Below are 20,037 nucleotides of genomic sequence, written 5' to 3'. Positions count from 1 at the left end.
CAAATGTTTTGCAGATCTTTTGTTTTTCATTTATGAATCACCTTGGGATTTTGAAAAACAAATCAATCTTTTTCAAACAGTGCAACTGTAAATTTTGTACTTCACACATTTTTCATTGAACTTGGACTGACCGTACATCCTGTTTCCTTGAGCCACAAGCAGAGGAACGCAGGAGCACAGAAAACAACATTTAATCTTTTCCATGTTAAAATGTCAGCCTTCATCCATGGATTTCACACAGGTTACAAAACTGATCTGATGTGTTTGTGAAGCTCCCCAAAACTAAACTACTATTAATAATTTGCTCAAATGTCTTCTAGTTTATTTAAGGTGCATCTCACCAGTTAGGGGATATATTCCTGCTAAAATATTCTTTGAAAATGAATAAGTTATTTAATGCCAAGAAACTACTAATGCCTTGACAAATTACCACTGAACTAATTAAACATTCCTAATACTTAGGGTGTAGTCTGAGCATAGGGACAGTCCTAAGGTTGTAGCACAAAGAAAAGACTTATCTGTTTGTGGAGAGTAATATAAATATTACTTCACCTCAGTAAAGTAAATACCAGATCCTCTTGCCTTTGCAAGCCGGGAGTTCTCATTAGTAAAGGTGATTGTGCAAAAATATGCCCCAGGCAATGTAAAGCCAGCCTCTTCAAACCACAGGTGTGTTTGTTAAGCAAACCAGAGGTAGAGTCACTGTGGCCCAGAGCTTATCTGTATTGGATGACACAGGGAAGCCCTTCTGGGACTGGAGATGCACCTGAAGTCTTTACAGGCAGATCACTGACTAGCCTTTCAGAAGGAAACAAGTTCAGGGTTGTTAGATTCACTGTATTGAAAGCATGGCCTCAGACAATAGTGAAAAAGAGCTTCAGACAAACGCAGAAAAGCAACTGAAAGAGGAAACGGATGAGCAGGCTGGAGCAGAAACTGGAGGAGACCAGCTCACCGGCCCTGAGGAGCCAGAGCAACTTTCCTCCTCCAAGGCAGAGTCCGGTTACGAGGTAAACAAACCGCCAACGCCTTGCGCCGAAGAGGAGAGCAACCAGGACTGCGATCCTGCTCAGGGGATGAAGCAGGTGAGAATGCAATCGCTCTTAGCTCAGGTACGGAAGCAGATACGAGCTCAGGTTGGTGTGGACTTCCACAGGGGAGGGATTTTAGATGTCATTCAGAGGGTCGCCCGGGGAGAGCTGGACAAAGGAGGGGACGGAGGGCTAGAGGAGACAAACCAGGCTGTGAGTGGAGTAATGGAGGAAGACGACTGCAGCAGCAGTCAACAGGACTGTGAGGAGGGAACAGAAGTAGCTGCTTTGAGAGAGGAACTGCAGGCCAGCGCAGAGTTGCTGAGGAAGGAATTTAAATTGGAAATAGCTCAGTTGCGCACAGAGATGCAGGCCTACTGCGACAATGCCATGAAAACCCTGGAGTCCAAACTCCTAGTCACAACCAGAAGTACAGACCCCTGGAAGACCATGCTGCAGAAGATTAACCATCCAGGAGAGCACCTCCATCCCAGCGGGAGAAGTCTGGAGAACAAGCACAAGTCCCTCTCTGTGCCGTCACTGGTTCCTGGCCGGAACCGAGTTCTCAACCGCACCATGACTACCATCACCCCTCAAACAGCCCTCATGGCCACCCTGGGTCCCCGGTCCAAATCAGACACTTTGGGGTCAACCAAAGAGAAGTACAGCAGCCTTCTCCTGCTTGAATCCCCGGACTTTCATGTTCTGGCTTCTCATAGCACAAAATTGTCCAAGACCACAGGCCTGCCCCCTGCATGTCCACCTAATATTGGAAACACAGTGAAGCTGATTAGAAATAAGGCCCGGCTGGGGAGCTCCATCACTAAATACCCTTGATTGCAATCCGACTTTGAAAGCTGACAGAGGGGATGCTGGATCAGATAGGAGGTACAGCATCAGGCGTTAAGTGACTCATTCTGCTGTCAGTCTCTGTGACCATCGGCAAACCTGGTTTACATTTTGTTAGTTGTTTCCTTTATACCAAGCTGAGCCAAGAGTTTAGAAATATCAGCACATTGTACATTGTAGTTTTCTTCTCTTTAAAATTGTGTTACAAATGTAATTATTTCCCAAAACAATAAATTGCTGACACTTGACATTTTTTTCAGGTATTTATTATTTTTCCATGTAATATACGTTCTATAGAGCCTTCAAAATTACTGCTTTGAAAAAATACGAATTTTTGGCGTACTCTGTTGTAAACTGGTAATGACTGATTGTTGATAAGTGCGAGATGTTTTTTTTCCTGTAATTATTGTGCTTTCAGTGGTTGATTTAAAAGCCCCATAAAACATTTAACTTGAGCCTTAATTTCTTTCCTCTCCCTGATTGCTTGCGGTTCAGTAAGGTTCAGTTATTTAGAGTTAGTAAAGGGAAACAGTGCTAAGGGACTGTGAGTTCCATTGCTGCTGATTGACTTGCTGGGAAAATGGACAGAGCTGACTTTTTTATCTCTTTAATAGAACATTAGAGTGTGGAAAGATAAAGTTGAGCACTGATCTCTCATGAGATTGGTTACAAAGCCCAGGGGGTGACCTCAGGGTCTTTTAGCAGAACAGCTGAGTGCATACTGATATAGTAGATAGGATTGGCCTTGAATTCACAAAATACAAGTGTTTGCTCTACTCCCGTAAAACATAAATCTCTCTCCTAAAAGTCATTCTAAGAAACTGCCTATGGATATATTGGCAGCACTCCATGTTAATAATGCAACCAACCCTGCCAAAAGGAAATTTGGATTGGATCTTACAAGTAAGACCGGAGAAGAAAGTTATTAAGTTTGATCCAGGCAGTGAACTCAACAAGTTCAAATTTTCTACAATCAAACACCTCATGGAAGCTGCTTTTGGTAGAACAGCGCACATTACACAGGCCATTACGCATTACACAGTAGTTTTAGACATTCATAGGAATGCAAAGATGTGCAAAGGAGAAAAAACAGAAACCTGTTGAACTGACCTGTTTTCTCGAGAACAGGATTGTGGTGGTAGGCACAAAAAATGAGGGGAAGGGGGAATAATTTGTTGATCTGAAACTTCTAAGAGACAGATGCAGACAGTGGACACACAATGTGGAAGTGCAGCCAATTTAGCCAGACAGACACTTCCACTTCCTTTCCAAGGTAAACATAATGCCCAGAAAAGGCAAAGCCCAGAGTTCATTTCTTGCAAAGAAGCTGAAAACAAGAAGCAAACTGTACCGTATATTTTTGCTTTTAGGTACAGCTCAACACATCCACAAAGAAAGTGGCATTTAAAAGCACAAGACGTTTGCTTCTGGAGTCAGCTACAAAACACAGCCTGTTAGCCAGAGTATTTCCTGAGGGGATTAAGATGAGCCAAAGAAAAAACAGTTGTGATATCTTTGACTACCGCTTGTCACGCTGATTCAGTACAATCCAGAGTCTCTACGTTTCTGGGGTTTTTTTTTCTAAAAGGCCTTGTAGCATTTTCCCACAAAGGGGCTTTGAACTCCAGATGGAAAAGGCAAAAGATGGGGCGCACACAGAAATTGTGCAGGTCAGAGGTCAGACAGAAGGCCGGCCAGAACAAACTGCATCACCAGACAATGAGCTAAATACAGTGCATTTTGGTAAAAGGGACTTGCATAATACATTTTTTTTACCATGTCCTTTTATTTGTATTGCATTATCTGCGTCAGAAGGGATGTTTAACACAGAAAGCAACATTCCTCAGAATTCTTGTCAGCTGTGCTTTATTGCAAGAGTATTGATGGTAGTTGAACGATATGTGGTTTCAATATTTAAATGGTAAATATTAATAGTCGATGATATTGGAATACAGTTCAGTTTTCTCTTAATAAGACTGTTTACGGTCTTGAGGATTAACACCAGTAGCAAATGATGATGATTAGTTTACTATTATCATGTTTCATACAACAGTTCAAGAAAATCAGAATGTCTGATATACGTAAACCATATAATTGAGTGTGGGTAATTCCTAAAAACTAAAAAACAAAAAGCTTGTGGGTAATTCTCAAAAACTAAAAAACAAAAAGCTTTCATTTAAAAAGAAAGACAAAAAAGAATACCATGCCTACTTCAGGAAAGATATGCAGGTGCCACTTTATATTAATGTCACTCAGTAGTACCCCCAAAATATTAACCTTTTCACTTTATATATTCTACAATACATGAAATACAGAATAAAAACATCTTGGGAAGGTTCTCTCAATTTAGTACGAGATGGTTTTCCCTGCATGATTGTGCAGTGGTTAGCACTTCTACCTTGTATCACTGGGACCCTGGGTTCAGTTCCTGGGGTTCTATTTGAATGGTTTCCTTCCTCATTCCAAAGACAAACTGGCAGGTTAAATGACTTCTAGGAAAACTGGTGTGAGAGTGTGGGTGTCTGTGTCTATGTATGCCCAAGCAATGGACTGGTGATGGACTGTTGCTTGCTGGGATAGTCTCCAGTTTACCCATGAAATGGAAAAATGTTTTCTACTAAAGAAAACAAAATTTTATTAGCTTAAAAGACTAACATTAACTACCAGCAAACGTTTAAGCAGTATATGAAAACAGCTTTTTTTTATCCCAGTTTGTAATAAAAATGCTGTTTATTACTCAGGCCTAACAGTACAACACATTCTGTATGTAATTACAGCCTTCTGAGTTGTATTTCTCCTCTCACACAATGACAATCTCACGTTAGTTACACAAATTAATTTTGTAATCTAAATCTAAACCATTGGAAATCTTGCTAATCTCTAAATGAAAAGAAAAAACGATCATTCATGCCACCGTTACACAATAATTCCTTTCACTGGCTTGCTCCATTTCACTGATGTTCATTAAAAAGGTAATTCGAACTTGAGTGGCAAAGATTTCATTTTTTGCTGCTTACCAGGATGTTGCATTCATTTCTAGAGAATCACAGTACTCCAGCAGACAAAAAACATACCCCCAAAATAGTATCAAGTATGCATTTCTTAGAACTTTCCAATTAACGGACAAAAAATAAAATAATAGATCATAGATCATCTCAAATATTCATTTTTCATTTTGAAGGTTTTCCTTTTTAGTCATATTTCAAGCAAAAATAACATTTTATATGGACGTGGTGGAGACATGACACAGTAGGAAAGGGGATGTGTTTTGATCAGACCAAGTTCAAGCATGAGTTTGGTGAATGTTTTAAATTGAAAAGGAGGAGAAAAAACAAGTAAAAGAAGAGATTAAACACAGATATCTATTTCATACAGACGAACAGATCTCTCCTGTGGCTGAATGAGGCACTACTGCAGCACAAGACTAACACCAGCAGAAATGCCACAAATGTCAGGAAATTCAAATACAATTCCCAGCTAGGATCCAATGTAATTATCCATTTTCTACACGTAAGTACATCCTCGCGAAAGAAGAAAACAATTAAAAGCACTGTTTTAAACAAAACATCTTTGTTTGCCGACTTTAAGGGATTTCAATTCAAAACACAAAGAATTACGGTATTTTACTATCCACACTTGTAAGAGCGGGCAGTACTAGGAACTAGGAACACAAAGACAATCTTACTTATAATATTACTTAACTTTAAGTAATATGATTAAAGTTAAGACTGCTGAGCAAAGATAATCAAACAATGAAAGTGAAATCAAACTTTTAATTTCAGATTTCCACATATTGGAAACATCGCATCCATTAAAAATAGTTTAAAAAAACTAAATTCAATACAACATTAAATGTAATCATTACATATTAATTCATTGAGAATTAGACTTGGCAAACATATTGAAATATTTTTTTTAATAAAAAACCCTGAATGGTCTGTATGTAGTGTTTCTATACAACCTTTTTTTAAGATTCAAAAACAGATTCTCTATTTGTAGATGTGTAAACTTTGCACACTTTCTTTGTCCTGCCCAACTGTAGAACTCATGTATTGTCAACGGGAACTCATTTTTAAAAAACATTTTAAAAGAACATTACACATTTAAGTCAGCCTCATAGCTAGGAATGGAAGGACTGATAAGACAAAGCTCAACAGTGGAATGTTGCCACAACTGAGAACAGTAGCATCCCTGGAAGCATAAACAGTGCGACTGTTTAATTCTTGAACAGAACGAAAATTGTTTATCAGCTTCTCAGTGGATGAATCCCCATCTGCCGTAGAAAGAATGGTGTCGGCGAACAATTTGTACTAAAAGAGCGCAAAAAACAAAAGTGAGGTGAGAACATATCCAAACACATCTGGCTTAAAGTAAAAATCCGATTTGCAAGTATCTGAAACATACACATTCATCAACAACATCAAAGTCTTGCAATGTACCAAAATAATAAAGTTATTACTATATTTATTATAATAGTTATTGTAAAGATGTTTTAATGACAACCTGATAATTATTTAACTTTTATCATAAGTGGGAGAAATGCAGCTCCCCAGTGTCATTTCAGTTTAATTTCAGATGTTCATTATGCCAAATCACTTCTTCTCTTATATTTGTAATTAGCGAAGAGGAGGAATTCATGGCATTCTGACAAGAAACCTTCATGCACAGATGCTTATGAATGCCGCAATATATTAAAGGTGTAGCTTATATACTTTCACTTCTATTAACATGGAGACTACTCACAGAATTCATCTCTATATACATTTTTATCACTAATGATGATTAATAGTAAGGATTATGTCATCTGCTTATTGCTTATTATTTTTAATTGTGCTCCATATGAATTAGAAATTCACTGTGCTGTTAAAAATCAAGACGGAGCCTAAAGTATGTTATATAAATAAAGTATGAATGTTTGTAGAATTAAACTTGCCTGTTCCAGGCCAATCTTGATGGGTGATTCAAAAACTGTCCAGATGACAGCCTCATTACAGCCAGGAGTTGTAAGGGAACCATCATATCTGTAGTATCTGGTCAGATTTTGTTTTGGAGGGAGAAGGTTACCCAGCGGAAATGTAGCAGGCAAATCCTTTGAAGAACCTACCAAAAAAATGAGAATAAAGGTTGGGATAAACCAATACGCTGCATGTGGACCATGTTGTATGCTAAAAAACATACATTTTATCATTATTATTATTATTATTAATAATAATAATAATAATAATAATAATAATAATTGCTTACACTTATATAGCGCTTTTCTGGACACTCCACTTAAAGCACTTTACAGGTTATGGGGTCTCCCCTCCACCACCACCAGTGTGCAGCCTCACCTGGATGATGCGACGGCAGCCATAGTGCGCCAGTACACTCACCACACACCAGCACTCAGTGGGGAGGAACTCATTAAGCCTAGGTCTCAGTATATAGACCTTGTTTATTTTCTCCAGTACACCCTTACCTCTTTTTACGAATCTTATTTTTATGAAAATTCTATACTACTGTATTTTATGAAGCATGTGAATTGTTACGCACCCTTCGAATAACGAAAGCTAACTTCGAAACTAGGAAGAAGCAATACGAAGAAAAATTTCAAAACCTCCGCCAAATGTAAAGAGTGAAGAGGAGGGTGTCATACGACCCATTTCATATTGAGTATGCACAACACATTCCCCTAACTAGCATGGGTAAGAGCCAGCTAAGGCCTGCGGAGAAGCAGGAGAGATGTGTGATACAGTTCACCGCGTCGTGCTTCCTGCATTGTTCGGTGTTCGCTGTGCAGTCTTACTTTTCGTGGAACAAAAACTGTGATTTAGACTTGATCATGGACCGTAAAGGTGTTAAGAAGCTGGAAAAATTGTGAGTGTGTGTGTAATTTCACAAAAAGCAAATGAACGGGTTACTATACAGTACTGTCCTAAAGTATGATTAATGATGTAACTAGGTAAGCAGTGTTTTTATTACTAAAAACACAAACCACAGAATGAATGTTAAGAATTAGTTTCTTTGGTCATTTCTCGGTGAAAAAAGTAAAAGTAGTGGTGGAGTTTCTGGGGTCCGTAATGGTTTGTAATTGTTCCCCATAAGATAGAATGGAAAATGATTTTCTTTTTACAAATTTTCACTATGCGAAAGGGTTTCTGGGAATAAATTACTTGAATTTGGTCAATTATATTCCAGACAATTTTCAAATTGACACTCACAAACAACGGCTGTATACTGAAACAGGGTAAAGACAGGCCTAACCTTTGTAGATAACATCTGGTAGTGCATCGGTGATAGTACTGAGGTTACCGTTATCAGTGTCAGTCACCTGCAAATAAAAATAAAAAAAATCAGAAATAAATTTATTGTTTAAGGTTTAACACATTTGCTATCTAATCCATTTTCTTCTTCAGAACATCAATTCTAGAAGATATGATTTATCTTTGAAATGTGTTAATAACAGGTACTGCAGGTCATTTTTCCAACCATCAAATTTGTATAACCTTATAACAAAGTAAAGACACGTTAGTTATCTAAAATATGTTTAGTACATGAAAAAAGTTGATATTCTGCCAAAACCAATAGTTTTAATCCCCTTTGCTTCAGAACAAAATTTGCTTATGGTTTTCTAAAAGTGACTAACCCTCTGTAACCAAAGTTACTGTGAACATTTATCTTTAACCCATAATACTAACTGGAAATTCAGTAAGAAAGCTTTGCCACAGAATGAGATTAAATGCAACTGAAACATAGAATATCTATTAATTTAAAAAGTGGCAGAAATATATTAAAAGGCTGTGAACTTACATCCAAAAAGACTCCCAAAACAGCTACACCTCTTCGATCACTTAAGGCACTAGCTATGTCCTCGTACTCTGACTTAATGTGCACAATGTGCAACTGCAAAAGAAAACAAAAACATATTTAAGGTTCTTCTTTTCCTATGCTGTACATAATATTTTTGTAGTGGGAAAGCAAAAATGACCAAGTGGTATAACATTAGCATTACAAAAGATTAAAAATTGTCTGACCTCTTAATAACCTTGCCTTATCATTCCCCTAAATAGATACAGAGGATTCAATGCCCAGTAGCTGAAGTGCTGGAGTTACAATGAAGTGACTGATACAGTAGCAAGATTATAGGTACTTAATTGTACATTGTATATTTAAAAGTACAGTACCTAGAACAGTTACTTAAAGTTGGTATTCTTAATGTTCAAAAACAAAGTAATCAAGTCAGCTAATTTAATGAATGAAAAAAACAGAAAGTGTTAGGAAGTGTTTGAAAGGAAAAATCAATAATGGTTAACAAATCCAATGACAAATTGACTCTAATGACTAATACTACTGCATGTGCTGATGCTGGCTTGATGCAGTGGTCGCCCAAGAATTACATAAACTGAGCTTGTCAAGAGCAAGCCTGAATTAAACAGTTTACAAATTTCTTATGACATTGCTTTTTAAATGTTATGCTCCAGGCAATGAACTTCTGTGATTTTGATTACCAGAAAATCAGAAAAAGTATACAGTACCTCCATATAATATTGCTTCTTATCGAGAGTGTGTTCTGAGCCCTTTGAAGCAGGACTGCCCCAGTGGAAATGGAACTGTAACGGTTTGTATGTCGTAGGCAAACCTCCTCCGCTCATCTGCATCTCACCTCCTACGGTTACTACAACTTCAAAATTGTAAATGGCAAGTTTAACAGCACGCAGTGGCAACAATACAGAGTGCAGAAGACATTTTTTTTTAAAAGCATTGAAACTGCAAATTACTTTTCACTACTCACCCTGCAACATAGAGCTCCCAATTGTTTTAGGGAGTCAGCTCACAAAAATGACTCCTGTAGCGCAGGAGACTTTTGTACACTGTTGTGTATGCCTCCGTCATGCCCACGAGTCAGGGCCACTCATCTTTGGACAAGCTGTAAGCTCCATAGTGCCTTACAGGAGGGTTACTGCCAACTGGAGGAGCAGTGTGTCTTTCACTGATGTCACTGCAAGCTGGCAGGCACCCAGCAATTCAGAGGGCCAAGAGTCAAGACAACCCTTGATAACTAACCATCATCCTACCTCACTGGCGCTCTGCCACTTGGGCTCTACAGCCTGGGGAATCCTAGTCATAATCGAACAGTGATGTAATGCAAGACTGAATTGGCATGTCTGTTTTTTAATCTGGAAAGGCTTCTAATATACACTAAATAGCATCCAATTCTAATCTCCTAAAATTTGGGATCATTAATACATAAAAGGGACCTAAGGCAGAGGGTCCTGAGGGGCTCAACCAATATCAACTAATAAAGGCTCTTTAACAGAGCAGGCAAATTGTTGGCACCACAGTGCATATCTTGGTGGTTAAATGCACAGTCTGCACATCTTCTGTGCTAGCTCAAAATTAAAACTATTCCAAATTAAGAGAAAACAGTAGCTGAAAACCTTCATATTTCTACATGTGCTGTTCCTTCCTATTTATCCATCTAGTTTACAAAATGAACCATCTCATCAAATGACTTACTCGCATGGCCATTGTTTGAGATTGTCCATGTTGCTTCTGGAGCTGTGTCATAGCCCTGGAAATCAATCTGATTCAAAGAGCTGTTTCTCATTAATCCTTTACGGTCCACATTGATTGGGGACTGTTCTTTCCCCCCACATGTAGAATCCAAATCTGGCCAATGACTCGGACCTGAATTCAAAAGAAGAGGACATGTTGGCTCAGATGAATGACTGCATTTCTAGTTATTGCAAGCGTATCACTGAAAGAGCTCCGCTAATTACACCACTCTAATGAGAACATTTATGACATTTCTATATCCTGTTTCCTGACCATTAACCAGTTCTTAATCCAAACCCAAGCATGACCTTAAATCCCTGCTGCCAGCAGTATTTGGCTTTTGAGACTTACTCTTTTATGAGGAGCTTTATCCAGAGTCTTCTGAAAGTGTGCTATGAGTGTCCATTACTCTTTTGCTTGTCCAAAGAACTGTAACATGCTAGTTAAGCAAAACCTTTACTATTTCTACATCCATGTTAACTATCCCCTTAATATATTTACACATACTGAAAGCAAGCCCTACTGGTCTAGCACTTTACTGGAATACCAAGAGACTTGTTTATACATATATTTCTAATCCTTGCAGAACTTCTGCCTTTTTAATGCTTAACCTGTGTAATACTTAATACTGACCTTCCTATAATTGTAACTAAATCATTTATTTAAGAATATAATACATGGGGAGGCAGGAAGGAGCAGGGGAGAGGGATGTGGTGTGAAAATACTGAAAATTAAGACTGAGAATAATCTGAATTGAACTAACTTACCACAGGCAGAAGTAACATCATAGCAGAATTCCCCTGAACAGAAGCAAGAAAGGAAACACTGTCAATAGAAGAATACATTTAATCCGTCTTTTTTACAATACCAAAAATCATTTGAGGAGTAAACACAATTCTACATTTGTGGTTTTGCTAGAATTTAACAAATTGCCTGTAGGTGTATTTGTATACAGCTGTATTGTATGTTGCAGAATGATAATAAAGCAATGCAGACAAACCTTTCAGACTTTCATTTGGCTTGCTTCCCAATGTTTTTTTTGTCAAACAAAACTTAACAGGAGCTGTACAAATTTATCTTCACAAGTCTAAAGAGAGATAGCAGAATCCTGACTAAAACGGGACTCCTTTTCCCTGACACCTTAAAAATGGTATGGTGTTCGTCAGAAATCATAAAGCAGGCAGTTCATTTACATGTAGACACAGTAGACTGATAAACCAGCTCTTGTGTAGGTGTTCAAGCGGCAGACTAAATTTAGACCATGAATTACACTTTAAGCTCGCATTTAGACACTTCTCTTGCCTAGGTGTTTAACAAAATAACACAATGAAATCAATATACTGAGAAAAGAAGGGGGAAAGGGGGCTAGTTCACAAGTTCTAGAATTCCATTTCCTAAAAATAGATGAAAAATGAACTGAAAAGCAAGAAACCGGGTTTGAGTTTTATTCAAATGCATGCAAATTTGAACAGGTTGCTAAACTAAGCTTTGCCCGTGCACTAACACGGAGGCAGGTGAAAAGAGTTTCACCACCTGTCTCTTACCTTCACTTGCAATTCCCGTCGCCAGACACACCACCAGGAGAACCAGAGAGCCCCGCAATGCCATTGCGCCCTGTGGAGATGGGCAGCGTGTCCTTCTCTGGAACAAACAGTCCAGGCAGGACCCTCTCCCAGAATCTTTTCTCAACTGACCCCTCCTCTGCAAAACGCGCAGCACCGACCGGATGAGATTTATACACTTTTGAGCTCCCGTTCAGTCATCGGATGTCTCCCCTGTCCCGTTAAATCCCCGAGAAGCTGTCCCCGTCTTTTTTTCCCTCCCAAACAATCAGTAAGTCAACGCAAAAGCTGACGATGCTTCCCACTAAATATTCATTACAATCGGTTTATTTAGCCCGGCTATTCAAATTAAGCCGCCCCCCAGATGTATTAAATAATCCCACGCAACAGATCTCACATGTTGGACCGGTTGGTAAACTACAGTTAAATTTTAGTTTGAGTATATGCGGCAAGTATTCAGACACTTCAGTGTGAAGTGCCAGCCTGCCTGACTGGGAGAAATACTTACAGTACAGTACTCTTTTCTTTTTTTATGTCCTCCAATTTCGCATTCGGGATTGACAGGCTACTTAATGGTGCGATCCAGTCTGAGGCAAATATAATCACAATAACAACAACAAAAAAAGTTTAATGCAGATGACTTGTGACAAACTGACCGTGTGTTCCATCTTTTGGACAATATTTATATTTGGGCAGGTGAAATTAAAATAAAGGACCAGAGATCTAAATCATGCAATTTCACCATCAACCGTGGTTGATTAATTTCCTTGTAAAGCACATTGTTATTATACCAGCCCGCCCCAGTTTCCCACGAACCGAGGTCAGCTATATTGATCTGATCAGCATAATCCACAAAAGAATAAAATGCATCCAATGTGTATGAATAATATAAAAGGCACATATCTCTGGTGAAAAAAAAAACGCGATTCAGAGAATTTATTCAGCCTCATCCTGACCCAGTTCCTGCATAAATACAAATGTCAACGCCAAAGGGCCAAACACGAGAAATTACACTTGAGAAATTTGCGAGTGGAAGATTTGCGTATTTCTGTAGTGTGGGCAGAGAATTTTTTTTTTATTTAATCCGGTCCCCAGTCTTGTATTTTTCTTACCCCCCCAGTGATGTACTGTATTCTCAATCACCTATACCGATTTACAGATAATAATTTAAAATAATGGTAAGCAAATAAGGCGCTAAAAATAATTTTAAACTGCACCAAAAAAGCCGTGAAACATGAAATCCATGGATCGTATATGGACATTTTGCGAAAAACAAAAACTTTGAAAAAAATAACATCATAGCTTCGATGCATTTTTAAATAAGTGTTTACGTTTTGCTAAAGGTTTCTACATGCAAGTAATGTTAAATGAGCGGTTACCCACCTTCGTCTTCGCCGGGCTGGAGCGACAGATCGTTAAGACTTCGACTACGATGTTTTTTTTAAATTTGTCTGCGCCGTGATTGGTCAGAGAGTAGAACGGACGCTGGTGATTGGTTGGTATCCTTTCACATCCGCCGTTACCTAACGGCCGTTAATTTCTGGTGAGCGTGGAGGGCGAGAGATCGATGCTGTTCCGTTTAAAAAGGAAGAAACGCGAGACCGTTTTCTTTTAAACGGAAACTATAACGAAGGCCTTTTACTGCATTTTATAAAATTTTCATAGGCCATCATACTTGGCCCATACCAGAATCGAGTGTGGCCATTATGAAATATCAAATCGCCCAAGGCCTTTACTTGCTGTTAACGGGAGAGACAGTTTGGTAATGCAGCCCCCCCAAAAAAAACGTATATAAATACTATGTAACCAATAGTTCCCAAAATGTACATATTAATATGCTAGCTTTCAAAATCACTATACATCTGACAAAATTCCAATACACACTGGAGGTCTCAGTAATTGATTCTGTTTCTATAACCAGTATACTCGCACTTGAGCTGAAAGAAGACCTTTTAAATTAAAACACTTTCTTTTGCATAGAAGTGAAGGAAATACTATACAGGAGTATATGTTAATACAGTGTATGTGTTTCCTTAATTCTAACTCTAAAGTGTTTAACCAAACCCTAAAACATTACAAGTAATTGTTTGCATTTGGATTCAACTCTGCTTCTTTGAAAATGTAACAGTCCAGCAAGAAAAAAATAACGTTGCGTATCATTTACATAATCAATATAGCTGGGCGTCTGCCTTTTAAATTTGCAGTATCCACATACTGTGTTATTTACTCATATATAGTAGTTATGATATACTGATAGTTTAGCTAGTGTTTCCATTCAATTCTGCATTAAATATGAATGTTCAAAGTACATTTGATTTGTACAAATGTGCAATTTCTTCATGGATTATAAAAGGAAAGTAACAAAGTATATTATACTGTGCTATTATAACCTGATCTGTATCATTTCTAGCTATTGTTGTGTGAACAAAAAGATAGTCAGTGAAAGTAAAGAATTTGATAAACAATTTGTACGGTTATTGTTTCTGAAAATATGTTATTACCTGTGCAAGTAATCACTGAACACCTATTCAATTACAATGCAGTTACAGTGTTATGGGCATGCCAGTCTTTTCAAAGCTAGATAGCCACACACGTGTACATTCAAGTTCATTTACCTAGTGAGGAGAACCCATCTAGTATTGTTCATTTAGCGGCCTTCTGATCTTGTCTTTGTTTTTCTTGGTGACAACTGTGCTTGATTGTGTACAGATTTTAAACAAACTATAGCATTGTTGAAGAAACAGAATCTCAAAGTAATGGTATGCCATTGGTTTGTATACAGAAATAAACTACAACAGGTAAGCAGTTACTGAAATCACATTCCAGGCAGTTCATTATGCATTAGCTTGCATTGAATTTAGAGAGCACAGAATGTCGTAAAATCTACATGGAGACTTGTTTAATGATAATCAAACAATATTTGTTGTTTTCTTTTGAAGGTACACAACACATATAGTACCTTTGGTGTAGAATCAATCAGGTTTTAGGTTTAAGTCAATTAGATTTTAAGTATTTTAAATTTTAACTGAGACACTATAAAGGGTATTTATTCTATCGAGCTTTCTTTCTAACCACAGTATTGGGAAAAGGAAACATTTTGCCTCTCACTGACGTCTTTTCACGTTTCGGTTTACAGAAAAAAGTCTTTATCTGCGTATCATCATTGCGGAAAGTGGAGAATTTTCAGGAAGTTAAAATGTCACGAAGATGTCAGTGTCAAATTGTACCTGGTGAAAATCTTTGCCAGTAATTTGCTTTTTCTCTCTGGGAAGTGTCTTTTATTTCAGACCGTCTCATCATTAACAAAGGTTCTGAGAAGGGCAGATACTAAAGGGACAATACTACATATAATTATTTTTTAACACTGCCAGGTATCAAATTAAAAACCAAAAAATCCATCCACTTTCAATGATTGTTGAGTTTAATACAGGATCTCCCACAGTGAGCCATAGCCTAACCTGTCACACAATGAGACAATGATACACCCTGGGCTGGTTACCAGTTCATCGCAGGGCTCACACACAATTGTGGGACGCCAATGAACACAGACGGCACGTTTCTGGGCTCCTGGTGCACCCAGACAAACCCCATGTCACCACGAGGAGGACATGCAGCCTGTGGGCTTCTGCACCACCACAACACACGTCAGGCACTACAGACTGTCCCGGTAAACTACGGATGTTGGTCACCAAAAGGAACATACGAGGGTATAAACGTTTTTCTGGATGGCAGATGGGGCAAACAATTACCTAGAAAACAGAGGCTTAGATCAACACAACTCTAATCAAACAAAAATGTTAAACAAACTCAATCTGATAGCAAATCTCAAATCATAAATATTACATGTTCAAGGTAGAGAGCGACAGATTTACCGAGCATGACATGGGGCTCTCCTCTTATTGGGTTCAACAGGCTAAACTAAGCTAGAGGCTGCAAAGAAACAAATAATAGGTTTATTCCATGCTGAAAAAAGGAAGAAAGAAAACAACGTTTCGGCCGTGGAGCCTTCTTCGGGTGTCACCTGTCGCCTGATACAGATCAGGTTATGATGGCACAGTATAATATACTTTGTTACTTTCCTTTTATAATCCATGAAGAAATTGCACATGTGTACAAATCAAATGTACTTTTAACATTTGTATTTAATGCAGAATTGAATGGAAACACTAGCTAAACTTTTTTTCTTGCTGGACTGTTAAATACTCAAAGAATCAGAGTGACACCTGAAGAAGGCTCCACGGCCGAAACGTTGTGTTTTCTCTCTTCTCTTTTTTTCAGCATGGAATAAACCTATTACTTGTTCCTTTGCAGCCTACGCATGCTGATGCAGACCCCCACCTGAGCTACTAAGCTAGAGACTGTCAACCCTGACATCCCACTTTAAGTGTAGCTCAGGATTACAATTAATCATTCCGATCAAATGTTTTGACCACTATTTTAGGTCTGTCTTAGTGAGGCATTATTTCCATTTTTGTACAACTGTATGTCTGGCAGACGTTGGTTTGCCAGTCCATCTGTTACATGGAAAAGGGCTGGATCATAAGGAACCAGTGAACTGACAACTGGTTCCCAAGTTTGGTTGCCAGTTGTGCTATGATTCCTCAGTTTGAAAGAGTTAATACCACCCCCTAGAGGTGGATTTTGTCAATTACAAGAGCTTTCCATGGTGCTGATCTTTTGAATTGTGCCAAAAAAAGTATTTTTATTGTTATTTTTTATTTATCGTTTTTTACGAGAGACGATTGGAGATGTATATATATATACTGTATACTACTTTTAGGTATCCGATATGTTGATCAATTAAGTAATTTAATTGAGAAAACTCTAGTCCTTGAGGGCCAAAGGGTCTCTACATTTTCTTAATTTAAAAACAAATCACCTGATGATCGAACGGTGGTCTATAAAACGTGCTGGAGGGGGATGGCAACGCCCCAGAGCATTCAGTCAGATAGTGTCAATAACCGTAGTCACCAAATCTGTGTCAAACTGCATAATCTTAAATCGACTAGTTTAAATCAAGAGTTAAACAAGATTGCCTGTCTACACTAAATGTCTTATGAGCTCTGTAAAGACTGGTCAACAACAGAAGATCCAAAATGTTAAAAATAGAGCCCCACTGACGCAGAATTAAAATGTATACGCAGATATTGATTCATGGACTTTCTCCGACTTCCTAAGCCTCTGTGAGCCCACACAGGCCTTTGCAGTTGTGATTTCCGCTCGATATCCAATTACACTTCAGTCCCGAAACAGGGGACTTTCCTCCTTGCTCTGAAAGTGCTCAAGTTACTTGGAGCCCATGCAGGGACCAGCCAAGTGGACAAACCGTCGTGTTTTGGGCTCGCTGGAGCAGAGCGCTTTCTGGCGAGACACAGGGCTTCCCTCATGATCAAGGCGGTGGGGAGACACAAATTCTGCCCACTTAGAGCCGCACACCCCCCTGACATTTGGGGTGTGACGCAAACAGAGTGGGAAAATCCTTTTTTTAATCTAGTAGCAGGAATAGGAGCTGGCAGCGCAGGAACAGTGAACAAGGAGCGCTCAGCACCAGGACGCCTCTTCTGTTCTCCGATTTAATCATTCCTAAGCAAAAGTAAAGTCATTAGGTATTTTTTAAAGTATGTAAGTAAACTATGTATTTATTTTCATTTAAAGGCTTAAGCGATGATAAAATTCGAGACATCCCTCACCATATTTTAATCTCCAAGGTCAGCTCTACCCAAAGCTGTGAGCTGTGTTCAGCCTCTTACCTGTATTTCACCTGACATTTTCTCAGAAACAAATCATGCAGGGATCTGTATCCCACTCAGTACACCTGTCAGACATAAGACACTGCTTTCATTGTAATGCTTGATAACGCACCTCACTCCCTAAGACGTTTTCGACACTGCTGTGTGTCCTCTGCACTGTTTACTTTCTCATGTTTCTTTAAGATAAAAAAACGAGATATCTTATGACTCATATCAACATGCAATGATTGCATTTCACAATATGTGCTGTTACCTGTACATCACCTGGCAACACTGCAGCTAAAATTAACCGGCAATACAGAAGAAATTGGTTCATAGAGAAATGTGGGTGTGCAGTGTTTTCCCACTTTCATTTTTTAGCGTTTTGCCAGTACTGGGCACTCAGGATTTCACTGGAGGTACCTTTTCCTTGATTGACTGAACGAAATCAGATACTGCATTTCCTTCACCTCTTTATATGTTATAGTTCAAGTACTGCTCTTCTTGAAAAGAAAAAAAAAACGCCAAGCTAAAATGTCAGCTGCAAAGTCATCTTCTCTGAAAAGAGAACAAAACATCGACATTTCGAGCCTGTGGAGTGAAGACAAGCTTCTACTCTTAGATAACAAGGGCTTGCCATGAAACAAGCATGATGCAGTGCCTCTAGCTGTCAGGAGATGGACCTAAAACCTAACGCCAACACTGGCATTTGAGCTGGATACATACCGACAGCCAGTGGCAAAATACCACTGTTGCAAAGCCGATCGAGGGAAAATCCAGCCCACTTTTAAAAGCATAATCTGAATCGAAATGACGTTCGCACAGTGCTTACATTTTGCGGAAGAATTTCCAGGAGAGCTGAAAGGCAGGCTTTCTTTCGAAACCTTCCTCATTGTTTCGGTGCCCTGACAGGGGCAGCTCCCCCACCACTGAACAAAGACCAGCATTGATGCTGGTAAGAGAGAGTAAGCCAGGGCAGGACTGACTTAGCATTCACACCTTTATTAGCATCGCCGTGCACAGACCTGACTCACAAAAGCCGTGGTGGGTGAGCCAAGAGGATGCTAGATAAAGAGACCCTACCATTCTGTTTCAGTCTCCCTGGAAGAATCTGACCATGTGAACAGAGAGATTCCGCTAACAGCCGGACACAGTCCCATCCCATTGTCTGTTGAAGCTTGTTATTAATGAGCAGCAAAAATGGCACTTTCACACCTATATAATTACATTTCATTCTTTATCTTACAGGCTTAGTTTTCTTAATTTCTGTAATGAACGTCTAAACCTAAATCACAAACTGGTCAAAGCTTCTCTTAGGAGTTTATATCTCCACATTAACAGGAACCAAAGCTTGCCAGGTACTGTACATCTTCATTATTACCTCTGCACCATTAAAAACACTAGGCGGATACAATACTGCTATCAGTGACAAGACACTACATAAACAAGAAGTGCGTGGAGATTTCCAATCACGTTTAACGTAGTACAAATACAGTATATAACATTAGGTTAGAAACCAAGCTTTTGAAACCATATTCAACAACAATGTACATTCTTTCACAGAAAGACACTGTAGTCTGATACACAGGGAAGAGGTTTGCTAGCACAACGGTAGCACTGTTCCAAAACTAAAATGCAGAAAATTAAGAGTGAATTATATTTAATTGTCGGAAGAGGCTTGGGAAAATGTGTTTTATGGCTTAGGAAGTGTGATGACCGTTCAGTAATGAAAAAAAGCAAACTGTCTTCTCGGTTGACTTGTTAACAAGAGGGAGCTGTTCTGGTATTTGATTGGAAAGCAGCTTGAGCAGTGATGCAGTAAAGCTCGAGAGTCTTCGGCTGCCCCAGCTTTCAGTTCAAGTCAAAAGCATTCTCCCCTCCCCAAGCAGAAGACGTAACCTCCTTCTCTTTCCTTCTCAATTGTCTCCAAAACAAAGGAACAAACCCAAAGCTTTATGAAATATTAAACTTTAAAATATTTCTGTTTTTAAAAATAATATATAAAATGATGTACCATACACATACAAAGTGGATATTCAAGCTTGGTCAACACGAGCATGGTTACTGACTAGGGAATGTCCATCTAGCCTGTTTAACTCTCTGTTTATCTCTCACTCTGATGACTTCAAATAATGAGTTCAATCAGCACCAATGACTTTTCTGGCATGGTTTGACCAAACACACAGGTCAGGGCAGACGTTGCAGCACATTAAATAAAAGACTGATTAAACCTTGATCAACAGCAAATTGTCAACCTTAAAATGCTTCAGCTCTCTTAAGAAAAATAAGCGCTTTTGCCCTTTTTAAAAAAAAAAACACATTAGACGT

General features: G+C 38.7%; 2 protein-coding genes across 3 annotated transcripts; one reads left to right on the top strand and one right to left on the bottom strand.

Annotated features, from left to right (window-relative positions):
• The first annotated feature begins 715 nt into the window (after positions 1 to 715).
• LOC148641603 (uncharacterized) lies at positions 716 to 2,342 on the top strand. Its single transcript, XM_088618063.1, has one exon. It carries the CDS (start codon positions 849 to 851, stop codon positions 1,866 to 1,868), a length of 1,020 nt encoding a protein of 339 aa, XP_088474189.1. The 5' UTR covers positions 716 to 848; the 3' UTR covers positions 1,869 to 2,342.
• A 3,291-nt stretch (positions 2,343 to 5,633) lies between these two features.
• Positions 5,634 to 13,486, bottom strand: car15 (carbonic anhydrase 15). Of its 2 annotated transcripts, XM_088618064.1 has the most exons (10): positions 13,364 to 13,486; positions 12,489 to 12,567; positions 11,963 to 12,117; positions 11,186 to 11,218; positions 10,380 to 10,550; positions 9,398 to 9,543; positions 8,673 to 8,765; positions 8,127 to 8,193; positions 6,814 to 6,980; positions 5,634 to 6,190 (listed from the first exon to the last, which is right to left on the bottom strand). In XM_088618064.1, exons 3-10 carry the CDS (start codon positions 12,024 to 12,026, stop codon positions 5,984 to 5,986), a joined length of 948 nt encoding a protein of 315 aa, XP_088474190.1. In that variant the 5' UTR covers positions 12,027 to 12,117; positions 12,489 to 12,567; positions 13,364 to 13,486; the 3' UTR covers positions 5,634 to 5,983. The 2 variants fall into 2 exon arrangements, with proteins under 2 accessions (XP_088474190.1, XP_088474191.1); XM_088618065.1 differs by lacking the exon at positions 12,489 to 12,567 and having other exon boundaries at positions 11,963 to 12,119; positions 13,364 to 13,462.
• Between the last annotated feature and the right edge of the window lie 6,551 nt (positions 13,487 to 20,037).

The sequence above is a fragment of the Lepisosteus platostomus genome, chromosome 24, assembly GCF_059453375.1.
Source record: "Lepisosteus platostomus isolate fLepPlt1 chromosome 24, fLepPlt1.hap1, whole genome shotgun sequence".
NCBI lineage: Eukaryota > Metazoa > Chordata > Actinopteri > Semionotiformes > Lepisosteidae > Lepisosteus > Lepisosteus platostomus.
This window is presented reverse-complemented; position numbering and strand designations above follow the sequence as displayed.

Excerpts from the sequence above, each read along its gene's own strand:
- LOC148641603 (XM_088618063.1), top strand. The coding sequence starts at position 849 with ATGGCCTCAGACAATAGTGAAAAAGAGCTTCAGACAAACGCAGAAAAG.
- car15 (XM_088618064.1), bottom strand. The coding sequence starts at position 12,026 with ATGGCATTGCGGGGCTCTCTGGTTCTCCTGGTGGTGTGTCTGGCGACG. Across the intron at positions 8,766-9,397 it reads AGAAGCAATATTATATGGAG|TTGCACATTGTGCACATTAA; the intron begins GTACTGTATACT and ends TTTCTTTTGCAG. Across the intron at positions 6,191-6,813 it reads TCAAGATTGGCCTGGAACAG|TACAAATTGTTCGCCGACAC; the intron begins GCAAGTTTAATT and ends GCGCTCTTTTAG.